Raw genomic sequence first — 26,437 nt, forward strand, 5'->3', positions numbered from 1 at the left:
ATGCCTATTCAAAAACATATTTGGGTAAACACTAAATGTCAAACATCATCCATACAGGGTATCAACACATTTACATTTTCATTAAAAAAGAGAGATCTCTTTTCTCATTACATTACGCATTTACACTATAGAAATCTGTCAAATAAATTACTGCAAAGTAATTCAAGTTAGACTTTTAACACTAGAATCATACAATTGGGGGCAAATAATTTTTAAAATGAAAGACAAATGGTAAATTAAGGACATTTAATCTGTATAAATGTAATATTAACAGTCTTTTCCTGGTTATTTGCTTTATGGTTAATTTGTATATTGTATGTCCCTCTGTTAAGTCCTTAACACTCTTATAGGTCAGTTTTAATTTTTCCCTATTCTATTTTACCATAATAAGTAATATGTAAGTAGTTTATCATATACAAAAATAAGTAATCTCATAAAAATAGTTCAACATGATTAGGAACATTCTAGCATCAGGACCTTATTGTAGTTTTTCTATTGTCAATATCTGTTTTGAAATAAACATTTATATTTTAGGATCTTGTGTGTGTGAAACTCATACTGAGTCATGGGCTCTCAAAACTTAATTCCAGGGAGCTCCTCCAGGTCTTACAGTCACTGTGACCTTAGCATGCAGGATAAGCCTTAGAGCAAAGGGTTTATGGTACCCTTGTTTTGATCTTCTTTTACTTTGGAAACAATAATATTTGCTGAAAGTTATGACTTTTAAGCTTTATCCATTAAATATCTACTATAAACCCTGAAATGCATTCAAATACATCTTCTCAAGGAATTGTGTGCTAGCTTCAATAAAAAAATAGAAGAAACTATCCGTCGATTAACTGTAATGATTTTAATTCCATCTACAGTCCATAATCTCTAACAAATTAGAAAATGTCTACAGTGCATAAATTTAATAATCGGCCAAAGTTGCACAGAAATACATCAATTTATGTGCCCATGACCAATGGATTAGAGACAGCGAGTGTTGCCACCATCCACGACTGGAATAATTTAATCAGACAAAGCAGAGTGAAATTCCTCTTTTTAAGGAAAGTTTACTTTCAACTATTACTTCCACCTTTTCTTGGAACAGTATTTGATGGGAAGGAAAATTGGCTTCACTCATTTCATTCCAAATTAGTGATGAAGGGATTGAGGCTTCCTGCGGGACAAAAACTACTTTTGTATTTCATGTCAATCAAAATTAACATAGCTAAATAAGTTATAAAAATTTGAAATGTTTATTACTCATCTTTTACACTGTCTGCTTAGGATTTAATGCTAAAAACAAGGGCCATATGAATGTTTGTTATACATTTGCTGCTGCTGCTGCTAAGTCGCTTCAGTCGTGTCTGACTCCGTGCGACCCCACAGACGGCAGCCCACCAGGCTCCCCCATCCCTGGGATTCTCCAGGCAAGAACACTGGAGTGGGTTGCCATTTCCTTCTCCAATGCATGAAAGTGAAAAGTGAAAGGGAAGTCGCTCAGTCATGTCCGACTCTCAGCGATCCCATGGACTACAGCCCACCTGGCTCCTCCGTCCATGGGATTTTCCAGGCAAGAGTACTGGAGTGGGGTGCCATTTAGGGGCCATTAAATCACTTGGCAGATATGAGCATTTTCTCTTACAGATGTCCAGAAAAACACCTAAATGACCTAAAATTAAAGCCTTTTAATTTTGTTTGCAAACTCTTTCTCAAATTCACTTCAAAGTACTTGGCTTTTTGTCAACTGGTAATTTCTAGAACAGCTAAAATGCCTTAAGATTAATGCATGTGTCTATACCTATTTTTGAAAGTGGTATTTCTTCATAGGTAAATCAAATTGGTAGATAAACATATAAAACTATATGTGATTTAAAATATATGTAGAAACATGAAAATAGTAACTTACACAAGTCAGCCTGGCCTGTGGTTTTACTTTGTCAATTACCCTGTTGATTTAGTGGGTTTACAGATAAGCATTTATCTAAGCTCTTCTCTAACAAAAGAAAAAAATTACGCCTTCTATGGAGATCTATCTTAGACAGATAAATGTATTATAGTATATTGACTATCTCTCTGAAATAGGAAAGTCTCAAACTACTATAGCTAATCCTGTATTGGAAATAGCACAAAGTTATTCTGCTGTTGATACTTTCTCATCTATAAATCATATTTGTGAAAAAAAACATAAAATGTGCAACTTTCCCATTTTCTAGTTCCAACAAAACTTAAGCTGAAAATAGAGACTTTCATGGGTGGGGATGTGCAAACTAAGGCTAAGGTCTGAAGATCCTAAATATTTTTAATAGTCGCAACAAAACCAAAGTCAAGAACCTGATTTCACTGGGATAAAAGTGATGTGAAAACATTCCTGAAGACTTCCATGCATGGAAAGATATGAAGAAGAATGGTTTCCAATTTGTCATTTGTTTTTGCTTGACTTACTTTCTGTGTTTTGTATCATATTACATGAATATTTCATGGCTTATTGATACTTAATGGCTTTTTTGGTAGGGGAAAATGGCACACTTGATAAGTTGTTTCTTTGTATTAGTTACATATGATCCTGCATTTTTACAAATGACTTGCAAATGTTCTAAATCTCCTATAATAGGACAAAGTACTTCTCACTTTTACAAATCAACTTATAACAAAACTAAATTAACACAAAATATTGTGGTATTAAAAAAAGGAAATAAATTCATGTTTATCTTTCAGTACACTAAAACTAAATGCATACTGATTTTCATAAGATAACTATATAGTAACCTACAAAGTGAATTTACTTACTGACAAAGATTAGATAAAATTGTTGGCAAACCTTGAGCAGAGGTTATGCAGTTACAAAGTCACACACTCGTCATAAAGGTCATTTGTAGGTTCTACACAACAAAAAAGTTTGTGCAAAACACTTGAGTATGGCCTTTTCAGGGAAGTTGTTAAAGGAATGGTACTGCAGCAAAGGAGTCTCAGATTTCACTGTGGTCACTGAGTATGCTCAAATTCTGAAATAGAAGAGAAAGAAATTAGCACTTGCTACATGTTGTTTTCTTGTTTAGTTTCTAAGTGCCTGTCCGACTCTTTTGTGACTTCATGGATGACCCCATGGACTGCACACAGCCAGGCTCCACTGTCTATGGAATTTTCCAGGCAGGAATACTGGGTTTGTTGTGTGTGTGTGCGTGCGCTCAGTCACTCAGTCACGTCCGACTCTGGACGACCGCACAGAGTGTAACCTGCCAGGCTCCTCTGTCCATGGAATTCTCCAGTCAAGAATATTGGAGTGGGTTGCCATTTCCTCCTCCATGGGCTCTTCCTGATCCATGGATTGAACCTGCGTCTCCTGTGGTTCTTGCATTGGCAGGCGGATTCTTTACCACTGAGCCACCTGGGAAGCCCCAATTGCTACTTAACTTTATGTTGATAACCATAGGTAAAAGAACATTGGAAACTGAAGCCAGCTGTCTCGTCAAGCTAAGAAAATGGAAATTCTCTGAGGCATCACAGTATAGAAGTTTATAGCCCTAAGTGCCAGGTCAGACTGCTGACTTTGAAACTGGCTCTACCATTTACAAATAGTAAACTTCCCTGAACCTCAGTTTCCTCATTTCTAACAATAGGTTAAATAATAGTATCTACTTCATAAGCTTGTGGTGAGTTTAGTGAATAAATATAGGTAAAGCTCTTAGCATAGTCTTGGAACATAATGAGCACTCAATGAATGTTCATAATATATAATATTTAGTAGTAGTAGCAGTAGAAATAATAATAGCATTATTATTTTTAAATTTTTATTACTTTGTAAATGCATACTGTTCTGGTTGCATGTAATGAGGATGACCCAGGGAGACAATAAATGCTGTTTCAGGAATAAGGAAAGGCAAAAGTTATGACCAACCTAGATAGCATATTAAAAAGCAGAGACATTACTTTGCCAACAAAGGCCCATCTAGTCAAGGCCATGGTTTTTCCAGTGGGTCATGTATGGATGTGAGAGTTGGACTATGAAGAAAGCTGAGCACCAAGGAATTGATGCTTTTGAACTGTGGTGTTGGAGAAGACTCTTAAGAGTCCCTAGGACTGCAAGGAGATCCAGCCAGTCCTTTCTAAAGGAGATCAGTCCTGGGAGTTCTTTGGAAGGAATGATGCTAAAGCTGAAACTCCAGTACTTTGGCCACCTCATGCAAAGAGTTGACTCATTGGAAAAGACTCTGATGCTGGGAGGGATTGGGGGCAGGAGGAGAAGGGGACGACAGAGGATGAGATGGCTGGATGGCATCTCTGACTCGATGGACGTGAGTCTGAGTGAACTCTAGGAGTTGATGACGGACAGGGAGGCCTGGTGTGCTGCAACTCACGGGGTCGCAAAGAGTTGGACATGACTGAGCGACTGAACTGAACTGAACTGAAAACAATTCAAAATAAAAAAAAAAAATGTGGGAAATCAAATTTCTAGGGATAGTTCTAAAATTAACCATCAGATCAGATCAGATCAGATCAGTCGCTCAGTCGTGTCTGACTCTTTGCGACCCCATGAATCGCAGCACGCCAGGCCTCCCTGTCCATCACAAACTCCCGGAGTTCACTCAGACTCATGTCCATTGAGTCACGCAAAGCCATCCAGCCATCTCATCCTCTGTCGTCCCCTTCTCCTCCTGCCCCCAATCCCTCCCAGCATCAGAGTCTTTTCCAATGAGTCAACACTTCGCATGAGGTGGCCAAAGTACTGGAGTTTATGGACCTGACAGAAGCAGAAGATATTAAGAAGAGATGGCAAGAATACACAGAAGAACTGTACAAAAAAGATCTTCATGACCCAGATAATCACGATGGTGTGATCACTGACCTAGAGCCAGACATCCTGGAATGTGAAGTCAAGTGGGCCTTAGAAAGAATCACTATGAACAAAGCTAGTGGAGGTGATGGAATTCCAGTTGAACTATTCCAAATCCTGAAAGACGATGCTGTGAAAGTGCTGCACTCAATATGCCAGCAAATTTGGAAAACTCAGCAGTGGCCACAGGACTGGAAAGGGTCCGTTTTCATTCCAATCCCAAAGAAAGTCAATGCCAAAGAATGCTCAAACTACCACACAATTGCGCTCATCTCACACACTAGTAAAGTAATGCTCAAAATTCTCCAAGCCAGGCTTCAGCAATATGTGAACCGTGAACTTCCTGATGTTCAAGCTGGTTTTAGAAAAGGCAGAGGAACCAGAGATCAAATTGCCAACATCCGCTGGATCATGGAAAAAGCAAGAGAGTTCCAGAAAAACATCTATTTCTGCTTTATTGACTATGCCAAAGCCTTTGACTGTGTGGAAAATTAACCATACAGCCCAGTATTAGAAGATAACTTAGACACTTCAGACCATGTGAGTGCTGGCTTCTGCACATACTGTTTCCAAAAATGGCAATATATATGAGCTTAGAGTAAAGGGTATTAGAGCAGTTAAGAGCTATTTGGTTACATTTCAAGTTTTTGTATTTGACAGAAGTAGATTCCAACTTCCAGGATAGTAGATCCTGGAAGATGCATTTATTTTATAATCAAGCAGTTTGCACTTAATAGGTGATCACCAGATCCTTTAATCAGTGATATTGCTGGAAACTCCAAATTTTTAAACAATGTTCATACGTTGTCCAAAAAGGGAATGAAAAAGTTTCTTTGTTTGGAGCAGAGGACTCTGAGGAGGGGACACATTTTAATAGGTTTTCAGATGCAAATGGAATAATAGTCTAATATAAAAATCACAAAACACTTGATTCTGCATTCCAATTTTCTTATGATTCTGGCACACCAACTTGTTCAACTCACCTTATTTAAATGTATGTTACTTATCGCAGCAGATACTGATTCAAAAAAAATTGGCTTCTCTGAATCTAGGTTTCCACAGTATTTCATTGCTTTTATCAAGGAAGCTATAAGAAAGCACACGTGATATAAGGATTCATGGAGCAGCAGAAGGATCAGGTCCAGTGTTAGTCAAGGATACTCCCTTACCCGTGCAATGGACCAAATATACATCCACACTCTTGTTCTTACAGTCCATGTAAACCTGGAAGAATTAAAATAATACACCCATAGTTAAGTCAGGATAGCTGACAGGAAGAAATAAGAAGCTCAGAAAGGAGAATTTTGGGAGGGGGATTCAGGATTGGGAACACGTGTACACCCGTGGTGGATTCATGTTGATGTATGGCAAAACCAATATAATACTGTAAAGTAATTAGCCTCTAACTAAAATGCTGCTGCTGCTAAGTTGCTTCAGTCGTGTCCGACTCCGTGCGACCCCATAGACGGCAGCCCACCAGGCTGCCCCATACCTGGGATTCTCCAGTCAAGAACACTGGAGTGGGTTGCCACTTCCTTCTCCAATGCATGAAAGTGGAAAGTGAAAGTAGGAAGTCACTTGGTCGTGTTCAACTCTCAGCGACCCCTTGGACTGCAGCCTACCAGGCTCCTCCGTCCATGGGATTTTCCAGGCAAGAGCACTGGAGTGGGGTGCCATTGCTTAATTAAAATAAATAAATTAAAATTTTTTTTAAAATGATGTTGTACCACCAGGGGGTGGCACTGTGTCTTCGTGAAGGAAGATGGATGCCAGCAAACATTTGCCGTTTATATAACTCAGTTTTGCTGCTTACGTTCTCCAGTTTATTTAATAAAAATAAAGACCCCACCTTTCCCTCCCTGTAAGAATAATATAAAATTGTTTTCAACTGTCTTATTGGAAGTCAAGGACCTATTTGTGAAAATGATGAAATCTGCTTACTTTAATGTTTTGTTATTTATATATATTCATGGTGTCTCTAAACTCCATCCATGGATGGTAAGTTGAAAACCTCACTGCAATCAAAGTCAAATTTGATGCCCACTTTCCATTTTTATGGTCCATCAAGATGAGAGATCCTAACTAATTTTCTTGGCATACTGCAGGGTCCTGCCTTTTTTAAGTCCTAGAAATTCTCAAGTAGTAGCAACTTGAGCAAACAAATACTTAAAATCCAGATCCTAGAACTAGTTATCCAGCTAAGATGTGGGCCCAGAATTTGTCTATCTTTAAAGTCTATGTTCTTAACACATATCATAATTTACTGTAATCATAATGAAATAAATAGTGATAAGGAAACTAAAAGTAGCAAACTAGTAAAAAACAGCTGGTTGTGTGTATACAGAAGCACAAATGTCAATTTTCTTCAAATTTATGCATCAGTTGATTTATTCCTTCATTCTATTGTGTAGCATTTTTAAATAAGACAAATTAAAAAAAATTTTTTCTTAGCATTCCCAGTACTTAGATTATTTGAATTCCTCTGAACTTTCAACCTTAGATCTTAAACTCAGTGGGAATAGTTAACCACTGCCTCATAGTTACTAACTCTAAGTCTCGATTTGCAGTATCTAGAGAGGTAGCTAATAAATACTGGGGTATATTCAAAAACAAAGTCTAAATACAATTGGATAACAAATATACATAGTGGCTTTCCCCAGTAAACGTACAATGCTAGTCTAGTGTTTCTCAAAACACAAACCTTGGACTATAAACAACCTATGTTGTTTATCATCCATAAACAATCTACACTGTTTAAAATGAAGATTACTGGGCCAGGACTAGGATTCGGAAGTCCGTATTTTTTTTTCCTTCCATTTTTATTGAGTTATAATTGGCATACAGCACTGTATAAGTTTAAGGTGTACAGCATAAGGATTTGACTTGCATACAATCTGAAATGATGACCACGAGAAGTTTAGTGAACATTGATCATCTCATATAGATACAAAATTAAAGAAATAGAAAAAAAGATATTTTTCTTTGTCATGAGAACTCTCGGAATTTATTCTCTCAACAACTTTCATATGCAGCATAAAACCATGTTAATTATATTTATACCTACATCCCAAGTACTTATTTATCTTATAACAGAAGCTTGTACTTTTAACTGCATTCATCCAATTCCTTCCTCTCCTCAGCCCTTGCCTGTGATTACCACAAATCTGATCTCTTTTTCTATGAGTTTTTGTTTCTTTGTTGTTGGAGTATAACTGGCTTACAATACTATGTTAGTTCCTGTTACACAACATAGTGTTTCAATATTTCTAAATATTTCAACCCCATGCTGGATCGCAGCCTTGTTGTGGTGAAGGGGCTTATGTAGCTCAATGAAGCTGTGAGCCAGGCTGTGCAGGGTGATGCAAGATGAATGGGTCATAGTGAAGAGTTCTAACAAAATGCCTCCCTGGAGGAGGAAATGGCATCCCACTCCAGTATTCTCGCCACAAGAACTCCATGAACAGTATGAAAAGGAAAAAAGATATGATGCTGGAAGATGAGCTGCCTGAGTCAGAAGGTATCCAACATGCTACTGGAGAAGAGTAGAGGGAAATTACGAATAGCTCCAGAAAGAAGGAAGCCACTGGGCCAAAGCAGAAATGACACTCAGTTGTGGATGACTTTGGCGGTGAAAGTAAATGCTATAAAGAACGATTTTGCATAGGAACCTGAACTATTAGGTCCATGAATTAAGGAGTGGAATGAAATATTTCCTGCCATATTGGTGGGCAAGAAATGTCACAGCCACCAGCAATTTCCAGCCTCTGAATGTGGATGAGGCTCCCAAAAGGGAACAGTGTGCCTGTGATCCCGCAGATGCCACCACACTCCATGGTGACTGCTGAGGAGCCCGGGGGATACAGGAAGCAGCCATCCACCATGTCTGCCACCCCGTAGGGTGAACAGGGAATTAAGGATGCAAACAATCAGGGAACAGGATTTGGCTCCAGATAGCAGAAGTATATATGAAAGGAATAAATTCAGGGAGCCCAGAGGCTTGCATCTTCCCAAACACAGAAGAATGCTACATTCTTTTACTTGCTATCTAATTTTCCTTACATCACAATAATCTTTGATGTTCAGACTGCCTGCCCGCTTTGTTTCAAACTAGCATATAGCCTGACTCCCCCTCCCACCTCTCTGGAGCAGTTTTCTCAAGGCTCAGACCTGCTGGCTCCTGGGCCACATTCCCACAGAATAACTCTGTACTTTCAGGTTGCGACCAGTTTTTTAGTGGACAAAGGTAAATTGGATGTCGTCAAGCAGATGGCAAGAGTAAACATGGACATTTTAGGAATCAGTGAACTAAAATGGATGGGAATGGGACAATTTAATTCAAATGACCATTATATCCACTACTGTGGGCAAGAATTCCTTAGGAGTAGCTCTTATAGTAAAGAAGAATCCAGAATGCAGCATCTGAGTGAATTTCAAGAATGACAGAATGATCTCAGTTCATTTCCAAGGCAAACCATGTAACATTACAGTAATCCAAGTCTATATCCCAACCACTGACGATAAAGAAGCTGAAGTTGGCTGGTTCTATGAATATCTACAATACCTTCAAGACTAACACACACACACACACACACACACGATATCCTTTTCACCATAGGGGATTGGAATGCAAAAGTAGGAAGTCAAGATATACTTGGAATAACAGGCAAGTTTGGCCTTGGAGTACAAAATGAAGTAGGGCAAAGGCTAACAGAGTTTTATTAAGAGAACACTCTGGTCATAGCAAACACCCTTTTCCAAAAACTGAAGAAACGACTCTACATATGGACATCACCAGATGGTCAATACTGAAATAAGATTGATTATGTTCTTTGCAGCCAAAGTTGGAGAAGCTCTGTATAGTAAGCAAAAACAAGACCTGCAGTTGAGGCGACTGTGGCTCAGATCATGAGCTCCTTATTGCAAAATTCAGGCTTAAATTGAAGAAAGTAGGGAAAGTCACTAGGCCATTCAGGAATGACCTAAGTCAAATTCCTTATTGTTATATAGAGGAGGTGACTAATAGATTCAAGGCATAAGATCTGGTAGATGGAATGCCTGAAGAACTATGGATGGAAGCTAGTTACATTGTATAGGAGGCATGACCAAAACAATCCCAAAGAAAAAGAAATACAAGAAGGGCAAAAGCAGAAACAACACTGAGCTGTGGATGTGCCTGGTAGTGAAAACAAAATCCGATGCTATAAAGAACAATACTCCACAGGAAACGGGAATGTTAGGTCCATGAATCAAGGTAAATTGGACATGGTCAAGCAGAAAATGACAAGAATGAACACTAACATCTTTGGAATCAATGAGCTAAAATGGATGGGAATGGGTGAATTTAATTCAGATGACCAATATATCTACTACTGTTGGCAAGATTCCCATAGAAGAAATAAAGTACCCTTCATAATCAATAAAAGAGTTTGAAAGGCAGCACTTGGGTGCAATCTCAAAAATGACAGAATGATCTCAGTTTGTTTCCAAAGCAAACCATTCAACATCACAATAATCCAAGTCTATGCCCAACCACCAATGCTGAAGAAGCTGGAGTTGACTGGTTCTACGAAGACCTACAAGATCTTCTAGAACTAACACCAAAAAAAGATGTCGTTTTCATCATAGGGGATTGAAATGCAAAAGTAGGGTGTCAAGAGATACCTGGACTAATTAGCAAGTTTGGCCTTGGAGTACAAGTTGAAGCAGGGCAAAGGCTAACAGAGTTTTGCCGACAGAACACATTGGTCATAGATAACTCTACATGTGGACATCACCAAATGGTCAATACCAAAATCAGATTGATTACATTCTTTGAAACTGAAGATGGAGAAACTATAGAGTCAGAAAAAACAAGACTGTGGCTCAGGTCATCAGCTCCTTATAGCAAAATTCAGGCTTAAACTAAAGAAAGTGGAGAAAACCTACAGGCCATTCAGGAATGATCTAAATCAAATCCCTTACAATTATACAGTGGAGGTAATGAATACATTCAAGGGATTAGATATGACAGACAGAGTACCTGAAGAAATATGTACAGAGGTCCATAACATTGTACAGGAAGTAATGACCAAACCCATACCAAAGAAGAAGAATTGAAAGAAAGCAAAGTGGGTATCTGAGGAGGCTTTACAGATAGCTGAGGAAAAAGTGAAAAGCAAGGGAGAAAGGGAAAGATATAACCAACTGAATGCTATTCCAGAGAATACCAAGGAGAGAGAAGGCTCTTTTCAATGAACAATAGAAAGAGGGAAAAATAACAGAATGGGAAAGACTAGAGGTCCATATAGTCAAAGCTATGGTCTTTCCAGTAGTCATGCACAGATGTACATGGCTTGAAATGCAGTATTTAAAAAACTAAGATCATGACATCTGGTCTGATCACTTCATGGCAAATAGAAGAGGAAAAAGTAGAAGCAATGGCATTTTTTCTTGGACTCCAAAATCCCTATAGATGGTGGCTGTAGCCATGAAATTAAAAGACACTTGCTCCTTGGAAGGAAAGTTATGACAAACCTAGACGAGGTATTCAAAGCAGAGACATCACTTTGCCAGCAAAGGTCCGGATAGCCAAAGGTATGGTTTTTCCAGTAGTCAAGTACAGATGTGAGAGTTGGACCATAAAGAAGGCTAAGAGCCAAAGAACTGATGCTTTTGAATTGTGATATTTTCAAAGACTATTGAGAGTCCCTTGGACAGCAAGGTGATCAAATCAGTCAGTCCTACAGAAATCAACATTGAATATTCATTGGAATGATTGTTGGGGAAGCTCCAATACTTTAGCCACCTGATGTGAAGAGCTGACTCATTGGAAAAGACTCTGATGCTGGAAAAGATTAAAGGCAAGAGGAGAAGGGGACGACAGAGGATGGGATGGTTTCATAGCATCACCAACTCAATGGACATGAATTTGAACAAATTTTGGGTGATAGAGGAAGGCAGAGGAGTCTGGTTTACTGCAGTCCATGGGGTTGCAAAGAGTTGGACATGACTTAGCAACTGGAAAAAACAACAAATACTTTTCAAAATGATCACTTTAGGTTACCATCAGAAGACTACATCTTAAATTAGCCCCCCATGTGATCCTTATAAAAACTGGTTTAACAGTGCTCTTCCAGACCTTGGCAACACAGTAAGTAAAAGTGTGGAACATAGAAGCCCTCCAATGATGAGGGACTATCTGTTTCCAGTCTAGATTTAGAAGCAAGAAAAGAACTGAGGTTGACCCATATGTCAAATTATGAGAAGTTTTTGTGGTGAGCAACAAGAATATGAAAGCATATTACATGAGGAAAAGGATGACTGACCAAAAATAGCCACTGGATTTAAGGCCTAGGAAACTTCAACCCAGTTCTTTTGCATAATTTGTTTTTTTTTTAATACGTACTAGTTCTGAAACCAAGTCATTCCCTCATTTTCACGAAATGAATAAACTGAGATCCAGGCAGGTTAGACAATTTCCTTAACACCTCCCAGTAAGCATGCTAGATCTGAGACTATATTCTGACTGTCACATATTTAAGGTCCTTCCCTTCACATAGCCCCAGTCTATCTTTACAGGAAAGCCAGACTAAAGCTGACCTTTGCACTATTTTGAGTTTCAAAGTTTGGACATTTCAAATTTAAAATATGAGTGGAGACACAGTTATGCAACACCATGAGGAAATAATCAAAATCTACAAAAGTTCTTCTAAAGACTGCCCTGGTCTTAATTCTTTAAAAGTCAATGTTCAATTTTGACTTCTGGCCATGCTGAGTAACCAATATAAAGACTATCCTATCCTCCCTAAGTAAGTAGACAACTGGACAAAATATATAAACTGCTTTCCAGCAATGGGGACAGGCAGCAAAGGATTGAGTTCTCTGAGAGAAAGAAAACAAAAGAGGCCAGCTCTCAGATCATCTCAGCTTTCTGCTGCAAAGCGGTTTGTGGGCCACTACATGATAGGGGACCCATGCAAAATGCAGCCACTTCACAGAGCTGAGAAGACAGAATTGGCATTCAGGGAGGATCAAGTGGGTACATTGATGAGCAAGAATAATGGAAAGGAGGGAAATAGGTAGGGAAAGAGCCCCAGAAATTATCAAAGGCTATGATTAAGTTTTTGACAGAATACAAAGTCTCACACAGCAGGAGACTGTTTGAGCCCAGAGTAAGAGAACCACTGGGGAGGAAACAGCCAAGGTGAGGAGAATCAAGTTCCACACAGCAGAAGCTAATGGGCGGCTGAGGGAAGCTGAGAAACAGACATGGGCTAAACCTCAAGATCCTCCCACATATTTGGGGTATTGGGGGAGAGAATAAGTGGAAATAAGAAAGGGAGTACATTCCTTATTGACTTTGAACTAAAAAAATAAAAAGGAAACAATTATGGAGGTGTCTGTGTGTGCACATCCTTAGTCACACAGTTGTGTCTGACTCTTTGCGACTTCATGGATGGTAGCCCGCCAGGCTCCTCTGTCCATGGAGATTCTCCAGGAAAGAATACTGGAGTGGGTTGCCATGCCCTCCTCCAGGGGATCTTCCCAACACAGGACTCAAACCAGGGTCTCCCACATTGCAGGCTGATTCTTTACCATCTGAGCCACCAGGGAAGCCCAGAAGTTTCTGAGTTTCCCTCGAATTGGCAAAATTAAGTATTCCATCTGAAAAATGAAGACTTCGGTTTTAAAGAGATAAAACTGTTTTATTTTTTGCAACCAGGATTGTAGGGACCCAATACAGAATGGAGCAAAGTGCCTTACTGCACTGGGCATTATTTCAGAGACCAGGAAGGGTTTCAGGTCTCATCTATATTATGAGAGACCACATCCTGCCATTTGCCCAGGGAAGGGACTTTTCTCCTTCTTTCCTTTTTTTACTTTTTTATTATTTTTTTTAATTGGAGGATAACTGCTTTAAATTTAGTCATGTTTGTTTCTGCTGTGCAACATCATGTATCAGCTATAAGTATTCATATATTCGCTCCCTCCTAAGCCTCCCTCCCATTCCCATCTCATCCAAACTAGGTCATCCAAGAGCACCAGGTTGAGCTCCCTGTATTATATAACTTCCCACTAGTTACCTATTTTACACTAGTAGGGTAAATATTTAAAAGTTACTCTCTCAATTCATCCCAACTTCTCCTTCCCCTGCTATGTCTACAAATCCATTCTCTATATCTATGTCTCATTGCTGCCTTGCAAATAGGTTCATCAGTACCATTTTATAGATTCCATATATATGCATTAATATATATTTGTTTTCCCCTTTTTGACTTATTTCACTCTGTATAATGGCTCTAGGTTCATCCACCTGAGTTCAACTGACTCAAATGTGTTCCTTTTTATGGCTGAGTAATATTCCATTGAACATGTGTACCACAATTTCTTTATCCATTCATCTGTTGATGGACATCTAGGTTGCTTCCATGTCCTGGCTATTGTAAACAGTGCTGAAATGAACATTGGGGTAAATGTGTATCTTTTTGAATTATGATTTTCTCAGGGCATATGCCCAGTAGTGGGAGTGCTGGGTCATATGGTAGTTTTACTTCTAGTTTTGTGTGTGTGTGTGTGTGTGTGTGTTTAAGGAATCTCCATACTATTCTAGAGTGGTTCTATCAATTTACATTTCCATCAACAGTGCAAGAGGGTTGTCTTTTCTTCACATCCTTGCCAGCATTTATTGCTTGTAGATTTTTTGATGATGATCACTCTGACCAGTCTGAGGTGCTATCTCAATGTAGTTTTGATGTGCATTTCTTTAATAATGAATGATAGTGAGCATCTTTTCCTGTGTTTGTTGGCCATCTGTATGTCTTCTTTGGAGAGATCTCTCTTTAGGTCTTCTGCCCATTTTGTTGTTGTTGTTGTTGTTGTTTGTTTGACTGATTGGGGTTTTTGTTTTCCTGATACTGAGTTCCATGAGCTGATGGTACATTTTGGAAATTAATCCTTTATCAGTTGCTTAATTTGCTATTACTTTTTCCCATTCTAAGGGTTTTCTTTTCATCTTATTTAGTTTCCTTTGCTGTGCAAAAGCTTATAAGTTTAATTAGGTCCCATTGTTTACTTTTTTTTTTATTTCCAAAAGAGGATCTTGCTGCAATTTATATCAGAGTGTTGTATCTATGTTTTCCTCCGAATTTTACAGTTTCTAGCCTTATATTTAGGTCTTTAATACATTTTTAGTTTATTTTCATGTATGGTGTTGGGCAGTGTTCAAATTTCATTCTTTTGCATGTAATGTCCAGTTTTCCCAGCACCACTTACTGACAAAATTATCATTTATCCATTGTATATTTTTGCCTCCTTGTCAAAGAGAAGGTGTCCATAGGCATGTAGGTTTGTCTCAGGACTTTCTATCTTGTTCCTTTGACACAAGTTTTTGTTTCTGTGCCAGTACTGTACTGTCTTGATTACCATAGCTTTGTAGAATAGTCAAACATCAGGAAGATTGATTTCTCCAACTCCATTTTTCTTTCTCAAGATTGCTTTGGCTATTTGGGGTCTTCATGTTTCCATACAAACAGTAAAATTATTTGCTCTAGTTTTGTGAAAAATGCCATTAAATCAGTGCTGAATATTCATTAGAAGAACTGATGCTGAAACTGAAACTCCAATACTTTGGCCACCTGATGAGAAGAACTGACTCATTTGAAAAGACCCTGATGCTGGGAAAGATTGAAGGTGGGAGAAGACGGGAACAACAGAGGATGAAATGGTTGGATGGCATCACCAAGTCGATGGACATGAGTTTGAGTAAGCTCTGTGTGTTGGTGATGGACAGGGAAGCCTGGTGTGCTGCAGTCCATGGGGTCGCCAAGAGTTGGACATGACTAGAGCAACTGAACTGAACTGAGCTGAATGTGATGGGGATTGCACTGAATCTGTAGACTGCTTTGGGTAGTATACTCATTTTCACAATATTGATTCTTCCAATCCTAGAACATGGTTATCACTCCATCTGTTTTTATCATCTTTGATTTCTTTCATGAGTATCTTATAGTTTTCTGAATACAGGTGTTTTGTCTCCTTAGGTAGGTTTATTCCTAGATATTTTATTCTTTCTGTTGCAATGGTGAATGGCATTGATTCCTTAATTTCTCTTTTCAATTTTTGATTATTATTGCATAGGAGTGCAAAAGATTTCTGTGTTTTAATTTTGTATCCTGGGAAATTACTAAATTCATTGATTAGCTCTAGTAATTTTAGGGTAGCATCTTTAGGGTTTAGATACTATAGCATCATGTCATCTGCAATCATTGAGAGTTTTAATTGTTTTCCAATCTGGATTCTTTTTATTTTTTTTCCTTCTTTGAGCACCATGGCTAGCACTTTCAGAACTATACAAAATAATAATGGCAAGAGTGGGCACCCTGGTCTTTTTCCTGATCATAGAGAAAATGCTCTCATTTTTTCACAATTGAGAATAATGTTTGCTGTGTTTGATGTATATGGCCTTTATAATGTTTAGGTAGGTTCCTTCTATGCCAGTTTTAATGTGTCGTTGCTAATATTTCTGTGAGGAATTTTGCATCTATTTTCATCAGTTTTCCTCCCTCTGCAATTTTCTGAAAGAGTTTGAGCAGGATAGGTGTTAGCTCTTCTCTAAAAGTTCGCTACTTTTTGCCTTTTAAGCCATTTGGCCCTAGGCTGTTGTTTGTTGGAAGATTTTTGATCACAGTTTCAATTTCAGTGCTTGTGATTGGTCTGCTCTTATTTTCTTTTTCTTCCTGTTTCAGTCTTGCAAGGTTGTACTTTTCTAAGAATTTGCCCATTTCTTCCAGGTTGTCCATTTTATTGACATATAATTGCTCATAATACTCTCTTTTGATCCTTTCTATTTTTGTGTTGTCTGTTACAACTTCTTCATTTCTAATTTTCTTGTTTTGAATTTTCTCCCTTTTTTTTCTTGATGAGTCTGGCTAATGGTTTGTCAAGTTCATTTATCTTCTCAAAGAAGCAGCTTCTGTTTTTATTAATATTTGGCATTGTTTCCTTCATTTTTTTAATTTTAAATTTACTTCTGCTCTGATCTTCATCTGAGCAGAAGTAAATAAAAAGATGGTAAAGAATCTGCTTGCAGTGCAGGAGTCCCAGGTTCAATCCCTGGTTTGGGAAAGTCCCCTGGAGAAGGGAATGGCAACCCCCTCTGGTATTCTTGCCTGGAGAATTTCATGGACAGAGGAGCCTGGAGAGCTATATAGTCCATGGCATCACAAAGAGTTGGACATTGACTCACAAAGAGTCAGTCACATGACTGAGTGATTAAAACACTGTACACTGATCTTCATAATTTCTTTCCTTCACTACCTTTGGTTGTTTTCTTTTTCCCTTCTTTCTTTTTCTAGTTGCCTTGGGTGTAACGTTAGGTTGTTTACTTGATATTTTTCTCATTTCCTGAGTTAAGCTTATTCCATATTTTTTCATATTCCATAAATTTTCCTGTTAACACTGCTCGTACTGCATCCCATATGTTTTGAGTTGTTGTGATTTTGTTGTTTCTAGGTACTTTTGGATTTCCTCTTGGATTTCTTCAGTGACCTCTTGGTTATGTAGAAGTATATGGCTTAGTCTCCAAGTGGTTTTTGTTTTTTACAGTCTTTTCCTGTAATTGATATCTAATCTTATATCATTATGGTCAGAAAAAAAATGCTTGATGCAATTTCAATTTTCTTAAATTTATGAAGGGTTGATTTGTGACCCAAGATTTGATCTATCCTGGAGAATGTTTCATGTGCACTTGAGAAAAAAAGTGAATTCTACTACTTTTGCATAAAATGTCCTTTAGATATCAATTAGGTCCTTCTGGTCCAAAATGTCATTTAAGGCTTATGTTTCCTTATTCAATTTTCTGTCTGGATGATCTGTCCGTTGGCATGAGTGAAGTGTTAAAGTCCCCCACTATTTTTGTGTTACTGTTGATTTCCCCTTTTATGTCTGTTAGCATTTGTCTTATGCATTGGAGTGCTCTTATGTTGGGTGCATATATATTTATAATTATTATATCATCTTCTTGGATTGATCCCTTGATCAATCTAAGATCATTCCTTGTCTGTTGTTAAAGTCTTTATTTTTTTTTTTAATTTCCATCTGCATGGAAAATCTTTTTCCAGCCTCTCACTTTCAGTCTGTTTGTGTCCCTATGTGGGAAGTGGGTCACTTATAAACAACATATGTAGGGGGTTTTGCTTTTGTATCCATTCAGCTAGTCTGTGTCTTTTGATTCAAGCATTTAATCCATTTACATTTAAAGTAATTATTGATATGTATGATCCTATTGCAATTTACTTTATTGTTTTGGCTTTGTTTTTGTAGGCCTTTTCTTTTGTGTTTCCTGTCTAGAGAAGCTCTTTTAGCATTTGTTGTAAATAAAGGTGGTTTGGTGTTGCTGAGTTCTCTTAATTTTGCTTGTCTGTAAAGCCTTTGATTTCTCTGTTAAATATGAATGAGATTTTTTCTGTATAGAGTAATCTTGGTCTCATATTTTCCCTTTTATCACTGTAAGTATATTCTGCCACTCCCTCTTAGCCTGCAGAGTTACTGCTGAAAGGTCAGCTGTTACTCTTATGGGAATTCCCATGTATGTTATTTGTTGCTTTTCCCTCGTTTCTTTTTTCTTTGTGTTTAATTTTTGTTAGTTTGATTAATATGTATCTTGGCATGTTTTTCTTTGTGTTTATCCTGTGTAGGACTCTCTGTGCTTCCTGGACTTGGGTGACTATTTCCTTTCTAATGTTAGAGAAAGTTTTGACTATACTTCAGTACTTTCTCATACACTTTCTTTTTCTCTTCTTCTTCTGGAATCCCTCTAATTTGAATGTTGGTGTGCTTAATATTGTCCCAGATGTCTCTGAGACTGTCCTCATTTCTTTTCATTTTTTTCCTTTATGCTGCTCTGCTTCAGTTATTTGCTCTGCTCTGCTTCTACCATGCTCTCTTCCAGTTCACTTAAACATTCTTCTGCCTCAGTTATTATGCTATTGGTTTCCTTTAGTGTGTTTTTATTTCTCTTATTGTATTGTTCATTGCTGATATTCTATTCTTTATATCTTCCATGTCCTTGTTAAACTCTTCATGTATCTTCTCAATCCATCCCTCCATTCTACTTATCTATGCCTCCATTTTATTGCCAAGATTTTGGTGCATCTTTACTATCATTCCTCTGAATTCTAGTAGACACCCTATTTCATCTTCATGTGTTTGGTGTTGTGAGTTTTTACTATGTTCCTTCATCTGATGCATGTTTCTCTGTTTTTGTTTTGTTTTTTTTCCACTTCATTTATTGTGTTTGGGGTCTCTTTTCTGAAGGCTATAAGGCCTTAGTTCCTCTTAATTTTGAAGTCTGCCCCCAGTGGGTGGGTTCTGACCAGTCCCTTGTGAAGGCTTCCTGGTAAGAAGCCAGACGCCTGTGTTCTGGTGAGCAGAGCTGGATCTTGTTCCTCTGAAAGGCACTGTCATATCCAGTGGTGTGTTTGGGTGTTTGTGAGCTTGGTATGGCTTTGGGCAGCCTGTCTATTAATGGGTAGGTTTGTGTTACTGTTTTGCTAATTGTTTGGCATGAGGTGTCCAGTACTGGAGTTTGCTGGCTTTTAGGTGGAGCCAGGTCTTAGCACTGAGATGGAGGCCTTTGGGAGAGTTCTTGCCAATTAATATTTCACAGCGTCAGGAGATCTCTGGTGATCCAACATCCTGAACTTGGACCTTCTACCTCGGAGGTTCAAAATCAACCCCTGGCTGGAGCAACAAGACTCCACAAGCCACACAGCATGGAAGAGAAAAGAAAATAAATAGGAAAAAAAAAAATCAAACAAACATGCAAACAAAAAATGAATGGGCAGACAAATCCCCAAGACAAATGATAAAAGTAACACTAAACAGACAAGAACAGACATTGAGACTCATACACTCATACTCAAAAAAAAGAAAATAAGACAAAAAACTAAAAATTTAAAAAGTGGAACCACAAAGGAAGAGAGCAACCAAACCAATAAGCAAACCCATAAATAACACACACAATAAACTAGTCTAGAAAAAATTCAGAACCAAAAACATGAAAAAAGTACAACAGAACAAAATACTAGTGTAGAAATAGGAAAAAATAAAATAAACTTACTTAAAAATAAAAGCTTTACAAAAGGAAAAATTAAGTAAAAAATAAGTATTAAAGTACTAATAAAAAAAGAACAACAGAACAAAATGAAAAAAGAGAGAGAGAGGTGGTAAGAAGACTATTTTCCTGTGGCCTCAGTTCTCAGTTTTCCTGCCACACAGTGAGTTCCAGCTAATGTGCCTCATCAAAAAGACCTCCAATATTTCTAGGAAGGTCTCCAGACCTGCTGTGGGCACTGTGGGGTCAGCTCAGACTCAAACCTGTCCACACTCCAACTTGTACTTGCTTCCAAATTCCACAACTGCCCCCAAACGCCACACCCTCAAGCCAATTGTGGGGATTTAATCTGCTGCTCCTGTGGCTGCAGGAGGAAATTCACTTCCTCTTTGGTCACACAGCCTCTGTGGCTCACACACAGGTTTTGCCCTGCCTCTGTAGGCTACGCTCTGGTGTCTGTTTCCCACCCAGACAAGATGGGGCAGACGCAGAGGCGTATTGGACTCACTCACTCAGCTGGGCTGGGAAGAGGGAGGGATATGGCAGGTGCAAGTGGAACGTGCGAGGAGGGCCTGGGGCAGTAAAGGCCTTCGGAGTTGCTGCAGCCCGAGGCAGGTCAAGCACTCTCTCAGGGGAACTGGCCCTGGGTCATGGGAACCTCGGCAACGCCAAGGTGCATGAGCTCCTGGAAGGTGTGGGCTATGACTTGTGCCTGCTCGCAGCTTCCTGCACCTGCGACCCCTGGGGTTGGGCCTGCGGTGCTACTCATCCCCTGCCTGTGGCACTCCCACTGGCCTTGACGGCAGCTGGCCGGTGTGCCTGCCTCTGAGACTGCAGACCAGAGCCGTGACTAGTTCTGCCTCTGGCGCTCATGCCAACCTTTCCAGTGGCTGGCCGGCGTGTCCACCTCTGAGGCTGCAGACCAGAGCCGTGACTTGTCCTGCCTCTGGCACTCACGTTGGCCTTGCTAGCAGCCAACCAAAACCCCTCTGGGGTTGCAGACAGCAGCTGCAGCCAGTCCCACCGCAGGCACTCACGAAGGACACTCACGTGTCCTAACATCTGTGAGCATGCAGAGGTGGAGGCAATGACCTGTCGCCCCTCTGGCAGTCCCAGGCTTTTCCCTCAGCTGTGTCGTATGAGCCCCCTCTGAGTGTCTTCATGGCAGTCAATCCCAGTCCTCTCCCTGGGGTCAGACCCCTGAACCCCACGCCTCAGCACCCAGCCCCCCTCGCCATGGTGGGCGACTGTGCAGTCAAGCATCTCAGGCTGGGAAACGTTGGTCAGTGCCGATTTTTGTGTTGAAATCTCTCTACTTTGCCTTCCACACACTTGTTGCTGTGCTCTCCTCTGAGCTTCCAAAGATCCACCTGTCCCTGCCTGTGAGGTAGTTTCTCAATAATTCAGGCCAGGAATGGTTTCAGGTCCGACTGTACCCATCCACGATATGAAAGACCATATCTTGCCAACTTCAGGGCACTTGCTCATGGAAGGGGCTTTTCTCCTTCTTTCTAGAAGCCTAGGAGTTGACTGCCCAGCATGTACTATGCCCCCTACATCTCAAATACATATTCTCGGATAATATTGTGATAATCAAAAGTCAGAGTTCAAAAATAATTAGTAGTTAACTGAAAATGTAAAAACTCATGCACCACGTGAATACCTACTCTACTCCCCTTACACCCTCCTGATACACGCATAGCTAGAAACTTCATGAAATCTCCTGAAAGGAAATCTACTGTAGCGGGAGGCACAAAGTCTATGTCTTTTGGGGAGAATGGGTGAGATGAGCAGGGTCACGACCTCAGAGGTGAGAAAGAGTCCGTAAAAACACTGTTCCTAAAGAGAAGGGAAAGAATCAGTCCAAACACAAGCTGCACAAATACCTCAACAAGCATGGAGACTCCAGTATAGTCAGAAAAGGTCAATCCACTGCAATCCAGGATTAAAGAACACTTTGGATTCAGGCAGGGCTGGGTAGCTTCTTCTGTAAGAGGAACAGAGCTGAATCAGAGAGAATTCTTAGAGATTTTCACTACTGACTTTGTTGAACATTGGGAAGATCAACAGTGGCCTAATGTTTTAACAAAGTGAAATCACTCAGTCATGTCCAACTCTTTGCGACCCCATGGACTGTAGCCCACCAGGCTCCTCCATCCATGGAATTTTCTAGGCAAGAGTACTGGAATGAGTTGCCATTTCCTTCTCCAGGGGATCTTCCCGACCCAGAGATCAAACTGGGGTCTCCCGCATTGCAGGTAGACGCTTTACCATCTGAGGCACCAGGGAATCCCTGGATGGCTCAGGGAATGTTTAACAAAATCAAGTCCAAACACTTTTAATTTTACATTTTCAGTTGGCTACTAATTATTTTTGAACTCTGACTTGATTATTCCAATATTATCTCAGGTAATTATTACTACATAACTTGCATGCCAAGGATAATATTGGTAAATAGCATATGATTAAAAATGAAAGAGAATGGAAATTTACAATAAGATGTCCTTCTGGAGCAACCAGGGAAGGCTTCATGCAAAAGTAGCCTTGAATTTAATAGCCTATCCAAAAGTAGATGACAGTTTAAGATCTCACAATTTTCCTGTCCCGTTCAATCAATATTTATTGGGGGGACTAACCTGGTGGTCCAGTGGCTAGGACACCATGCTCCCAATGCAGGGGTCCAGGTTTGATCTCTGGTCAGGGAGCTAGTCCCACATGCCCCAACTAAGGGTTCACATGCTGCAACCAGAAGTTCGCCCGCCACAACTAAAGATCCCACATGCTGCAACAAAGATCTAAGATCCCGTGTGCCACAACCAAGACCCAGCACAGCCAAATAAATTAAAAAGTATGATTTCATAAATGTAGTACCATATGCCAGGTACTCCAGTGGTGCCCTCTGTTTCCCTTTTTCTCCTGTGAGAAGGAGCTATGAAGGTACGTATAGATTCAGGCTATGCTACCATGGGCTCAAAATGGTAAATTAGAACTTCAAGCCAAATGAAAAGTGACCACAACTTAGCTCATCCACTGACCACTCAGTAGTAATCATTATCACTCAATATTTGCCTAAAAATAGGACCTAGCCTTACTACAGAAGGGCTCTTATTTATAGCCTCAGATATAATATGTCATTGCTATTATCAGAGATTGGAGAGTGGCTTTAAGATCGCAGGAAAAATAAAAATATGAATCCTAGGTAAGGACAAATAGTGGAACATTGATTGGTATTTACTCCTTTTATTTCCTAGTCTCACAAACAGACACACACAAACATATATAAATAGGTTGGCACTACATTAATTAGTTTAGAAATACTTTTATTTCATTTTATTTAGAGCTACAGAAGAAGAATTACTAAAGAAATATTAAAAGATTTGCTGAGACATTTGGCTCATTATTTGTCTGTGATATGTATTTCCTTGCAAATTTTTTATGATTCATAAACATGTTTTATCCAATTTGGAAACATTTTGTTGAATTTTCAGAGTATAAGAATCTTTAACAATTGAATATCAGATAAGCTTTCCTACAAAAGTTCAATAATCCACATGGCATATATGCATAAAATATATATAATGGATTAGATGTATCCTTACAAAGTTAGATATAAAAAGCTTTAGTAAGACTAATCATTTGCAATGTACCATGGAGTTCAAAATTTGAAGAGTTTCTATGCAATATATAGAATTTGAATATATACTTCTGAATATATCTGTTTTAGAAAATAAAACATATATGATTTTTTTGAAGACAACTCAGTCCAGCTATTTTGACATCTTTTCAGCTGTGTACATATCTTTTCAAGCTCCACATTTAATGAGAGCATGGTGGTAGCTTGAAAATATTTATACCGTGGAAATTGGCAAGTGCAACAAATCACACTTCTCTACCACCCCATGCCATATTCTCCACTCCAAGAGTTTTTTGGATTTACCAACACATCATTATGTAACTCTTACTAAACACCAGGAAAATAATCAGTAATTTTTTAAAAATTCAATAGCTTGGATTAAATAAATGACTTAAACCTCTGACATATTTAGCAATAGATCTTAAAATGACAGTGATGATGTAATTTGATAAAATTAATGAAGTCTTTTTTTCCATCTCCTTATAGACTTTTATAGTACAGTACATACAAAAAAGCTAAATCTAAAATTCTTAGTCCAAAAATTTATGTAGAAAAAGTTATCATTAATATCTAATCCACCCAAATTAAATTATGAATTCTTTGAGATCTTTAAGCCTTATCTTTCAAATGGTTAAGCGTCTGCTTACAATGCGGGAGACCTGGGTTCGATCCCTGGGTTGGGAAGATCCCCTGGAGAAGGAAATGACAACCCACTCCAGTACTCTTGCCTGGAAAAATCCCATGGACGGAGGAGCCTGGTAGGTTGCAGTCCATGGGGTTGCAAAGAGTCGAACACGACTGAGCAACTTCACTTCAAGCCTTATTCTTCATTTACTAGAAAACATAATTGTCATTGGTAAAATTGAATATAATTCAATATATATACTCAATATAATCCAGAAAAAATTAACAACTATTTATTTATAATTGCTTTTCATGAAGGAGGTACATAAATTATTATCTGCAACTAAATTTATGACATGCATTTTATCATCCCTATTCTTTAACAAGCCAAACGTGGCTAATCAATCATGGTACTTTTTCCCAGTCAGTTCAAAGAAGACCCTAGAATTTCTATCAATTCAGTGCTTCAGAAAGTCACTACTAGTTCATAAGCAATTTTACTTGTCAATCTGAACTTAATAATCCAGTGAGAAAACTATGCATATTATTTAGAGAGATTGATCACTAACCTAAATGACTAGGAAATGGTGGTAAATGGATACAGAAAATTATTTAAGAAAGGTATTTTTTTTCTTTTCTATCCTATTTATTTCACTTATAAATTATACTTGCCATTCTCTATATTTTCCTGTAATTATTTCATAATTTAAGTGATGATAGATTGCTAACTAAAAATGTTTGGGTTTAATCAAAAGTGAAACAAAAATTTTTCTTTTGTTTCAGAATGTGCTTGCTTTGTCCTTCATTTTCACACCTGAGGTTCCTCTTTTGTGTTCCTTTAACCAAAATGGACGCACATTTTCAGACCGTCCAAAAGAAATAAAAGAGTCATGCCATGTAGTTGTGGATAATAATGTAAGTAAGCTTTTTTTTTAAGAGAAGCAGTTCATTTTTTTTTTTTTGTAAATAAAAAAGACATTGTTAATGGCAAAGTTACCAATTCCCTCAAGTGAAAATTTAAATACAATGGACACTTCTGAAATCTTTCCAAAGATAAGTGAAGTTTTCTTTTATATACTATCCTCTCAGTTCTGTCATTGTGCTGATTCTATGACTATTAATATATACTTGTGTTCTAAGCCTCTGAGTAAATCAATCAGTGCAATAAAATTCATACTGTTGTAGAAAACTGAATGAACAGCTAATATGCCATAAGCAAAATGAGGTAAGCTTGGAGCATCTGCAAAGGGGATAACTAATATATACTCATGGGGGATGTGGTAAATGATGAGCTTTATCTACAAAAATCAAAGAAAAATAAAGAAAGAAATTAACCATCAGGTGTGGGTGGATGATTAACTCCAGACTGTGCAAGCCAGCTCTCTCCTGTGGAATATTCATTAACTCGTTTAATTAAAAAGTATTCATAGATGCATAATTTAGGAGTGCTTTTTTATACTTCAAAAAGTTTCTGGCAGTTTATGAATCACTCATAATTCTTTAAAAGAAGGCGTTTTCTGTTGATATCAAGTAATTATTGAGAAACAGATTTATATCTCTAACTTCTAAAGAAAATAAGGAATCAGAAATATTTAGAACAAACCAAAACACTATCTTTGGAAAACATGTGTACATATTATTGTGTACATTATCTCTTTTATTCATTCATTCATTCATTCAAGCAATTGGTTAATATACATGTGGCGTGTGCCTACTCTAAGTGCTGTCCTAAGAAATACAAGTAGAATGATGGACAAGAGAGATAATGGTCCCTACTCTCAGTAGACTCACAAGTAAACTGAGAAACCAGTCAGTTGCACTAGCAATCTGAAGTGTTACCAAGGCTGGGAAATTATGCAGAAAGCACTCAGGAGGTATAGGAAAGACCTGATATTGTAGACAGAAAAATGGCCCCCAGTGATGTCCACAGCTTAATCCCTAGAACCTGTGGAATATGTTGCCTTACATGGCCAAAGGAATGTTGCAGACTTGATTAAATTAAGAATCCTGAGATAAGAATCCTGAAACCATAATCATAGAAAACTAGTCAATCTAATCACATGGATCACAGCCTTGTCTAACTCAATGAAACTAAGCCACGCCCTGTGGGCCACCCAAGATGGGCAGGTCATGGCGGAGAGGTCTGATAGAATGTGGTCCACTGGAGAAGGGAATGGCAAACCACTTCAGTATTCTTGCATTGAGAACCCCATGAACAGTATGAAAAGGCAAAATGATAGGATACTGAAAAAGGAACTCCCCAGGTCAA

At 38.6% G+C, this 26,437-nt stretch overlaps 1 protein-coding gene across 1 annotated transcript in view; it reads right to left on the reverse strand.

The window, feature by feature from the left end:
* Nucleotides 1-2,954: 2,954 nt before the first annotated feature.
* The window catches only part of SLC26A7 (solute carrier family 26 member 7), a 187,033-nt gene continuing 163,550 nt past the window's right edge, over nt 2,955-26,437 (reverse strand). Inside the window, exons 16-19 of the mRNA XM_055546398.1 lie at nt 21,797-21,897; nt 5,989-6,043; nt 5,803-5,906; nt 2,955-2,990 (exon numbers count right to left, since the gene is read on the reverse strand). Of these exons, the coding sequence (XP_055402373.1) occupies nt 2,955-2,990; nt 5,803-5,906; nt 5,989-6,043; nt 21,797-21,897 (296 nt within the window). The remainder of the gene's footprint in view (nt 2,991-5,802; nt 5,907-5,988; nt 6,044-21,796; nt 21,898-26,437) is intronic.

The sequence above is a fragment of the Bubalus kerabau genome, chromosome 14 (genome assembly GCF_029407905.1).
Source record: "Bubalus kerabau isolate K-KA32 ecotype Philippines breed swamp buffalo chromosome 14, PCC_UOA_SB_1v2, whole genome shotgun sequence".
NCBI classification, from domain to species: domain Eukaryota; kingdom Metazoa; phylum Chordata; class Mammalia; order Artiodactyla; family Bovidae; genus Bubalus; species Bubalus kerabau.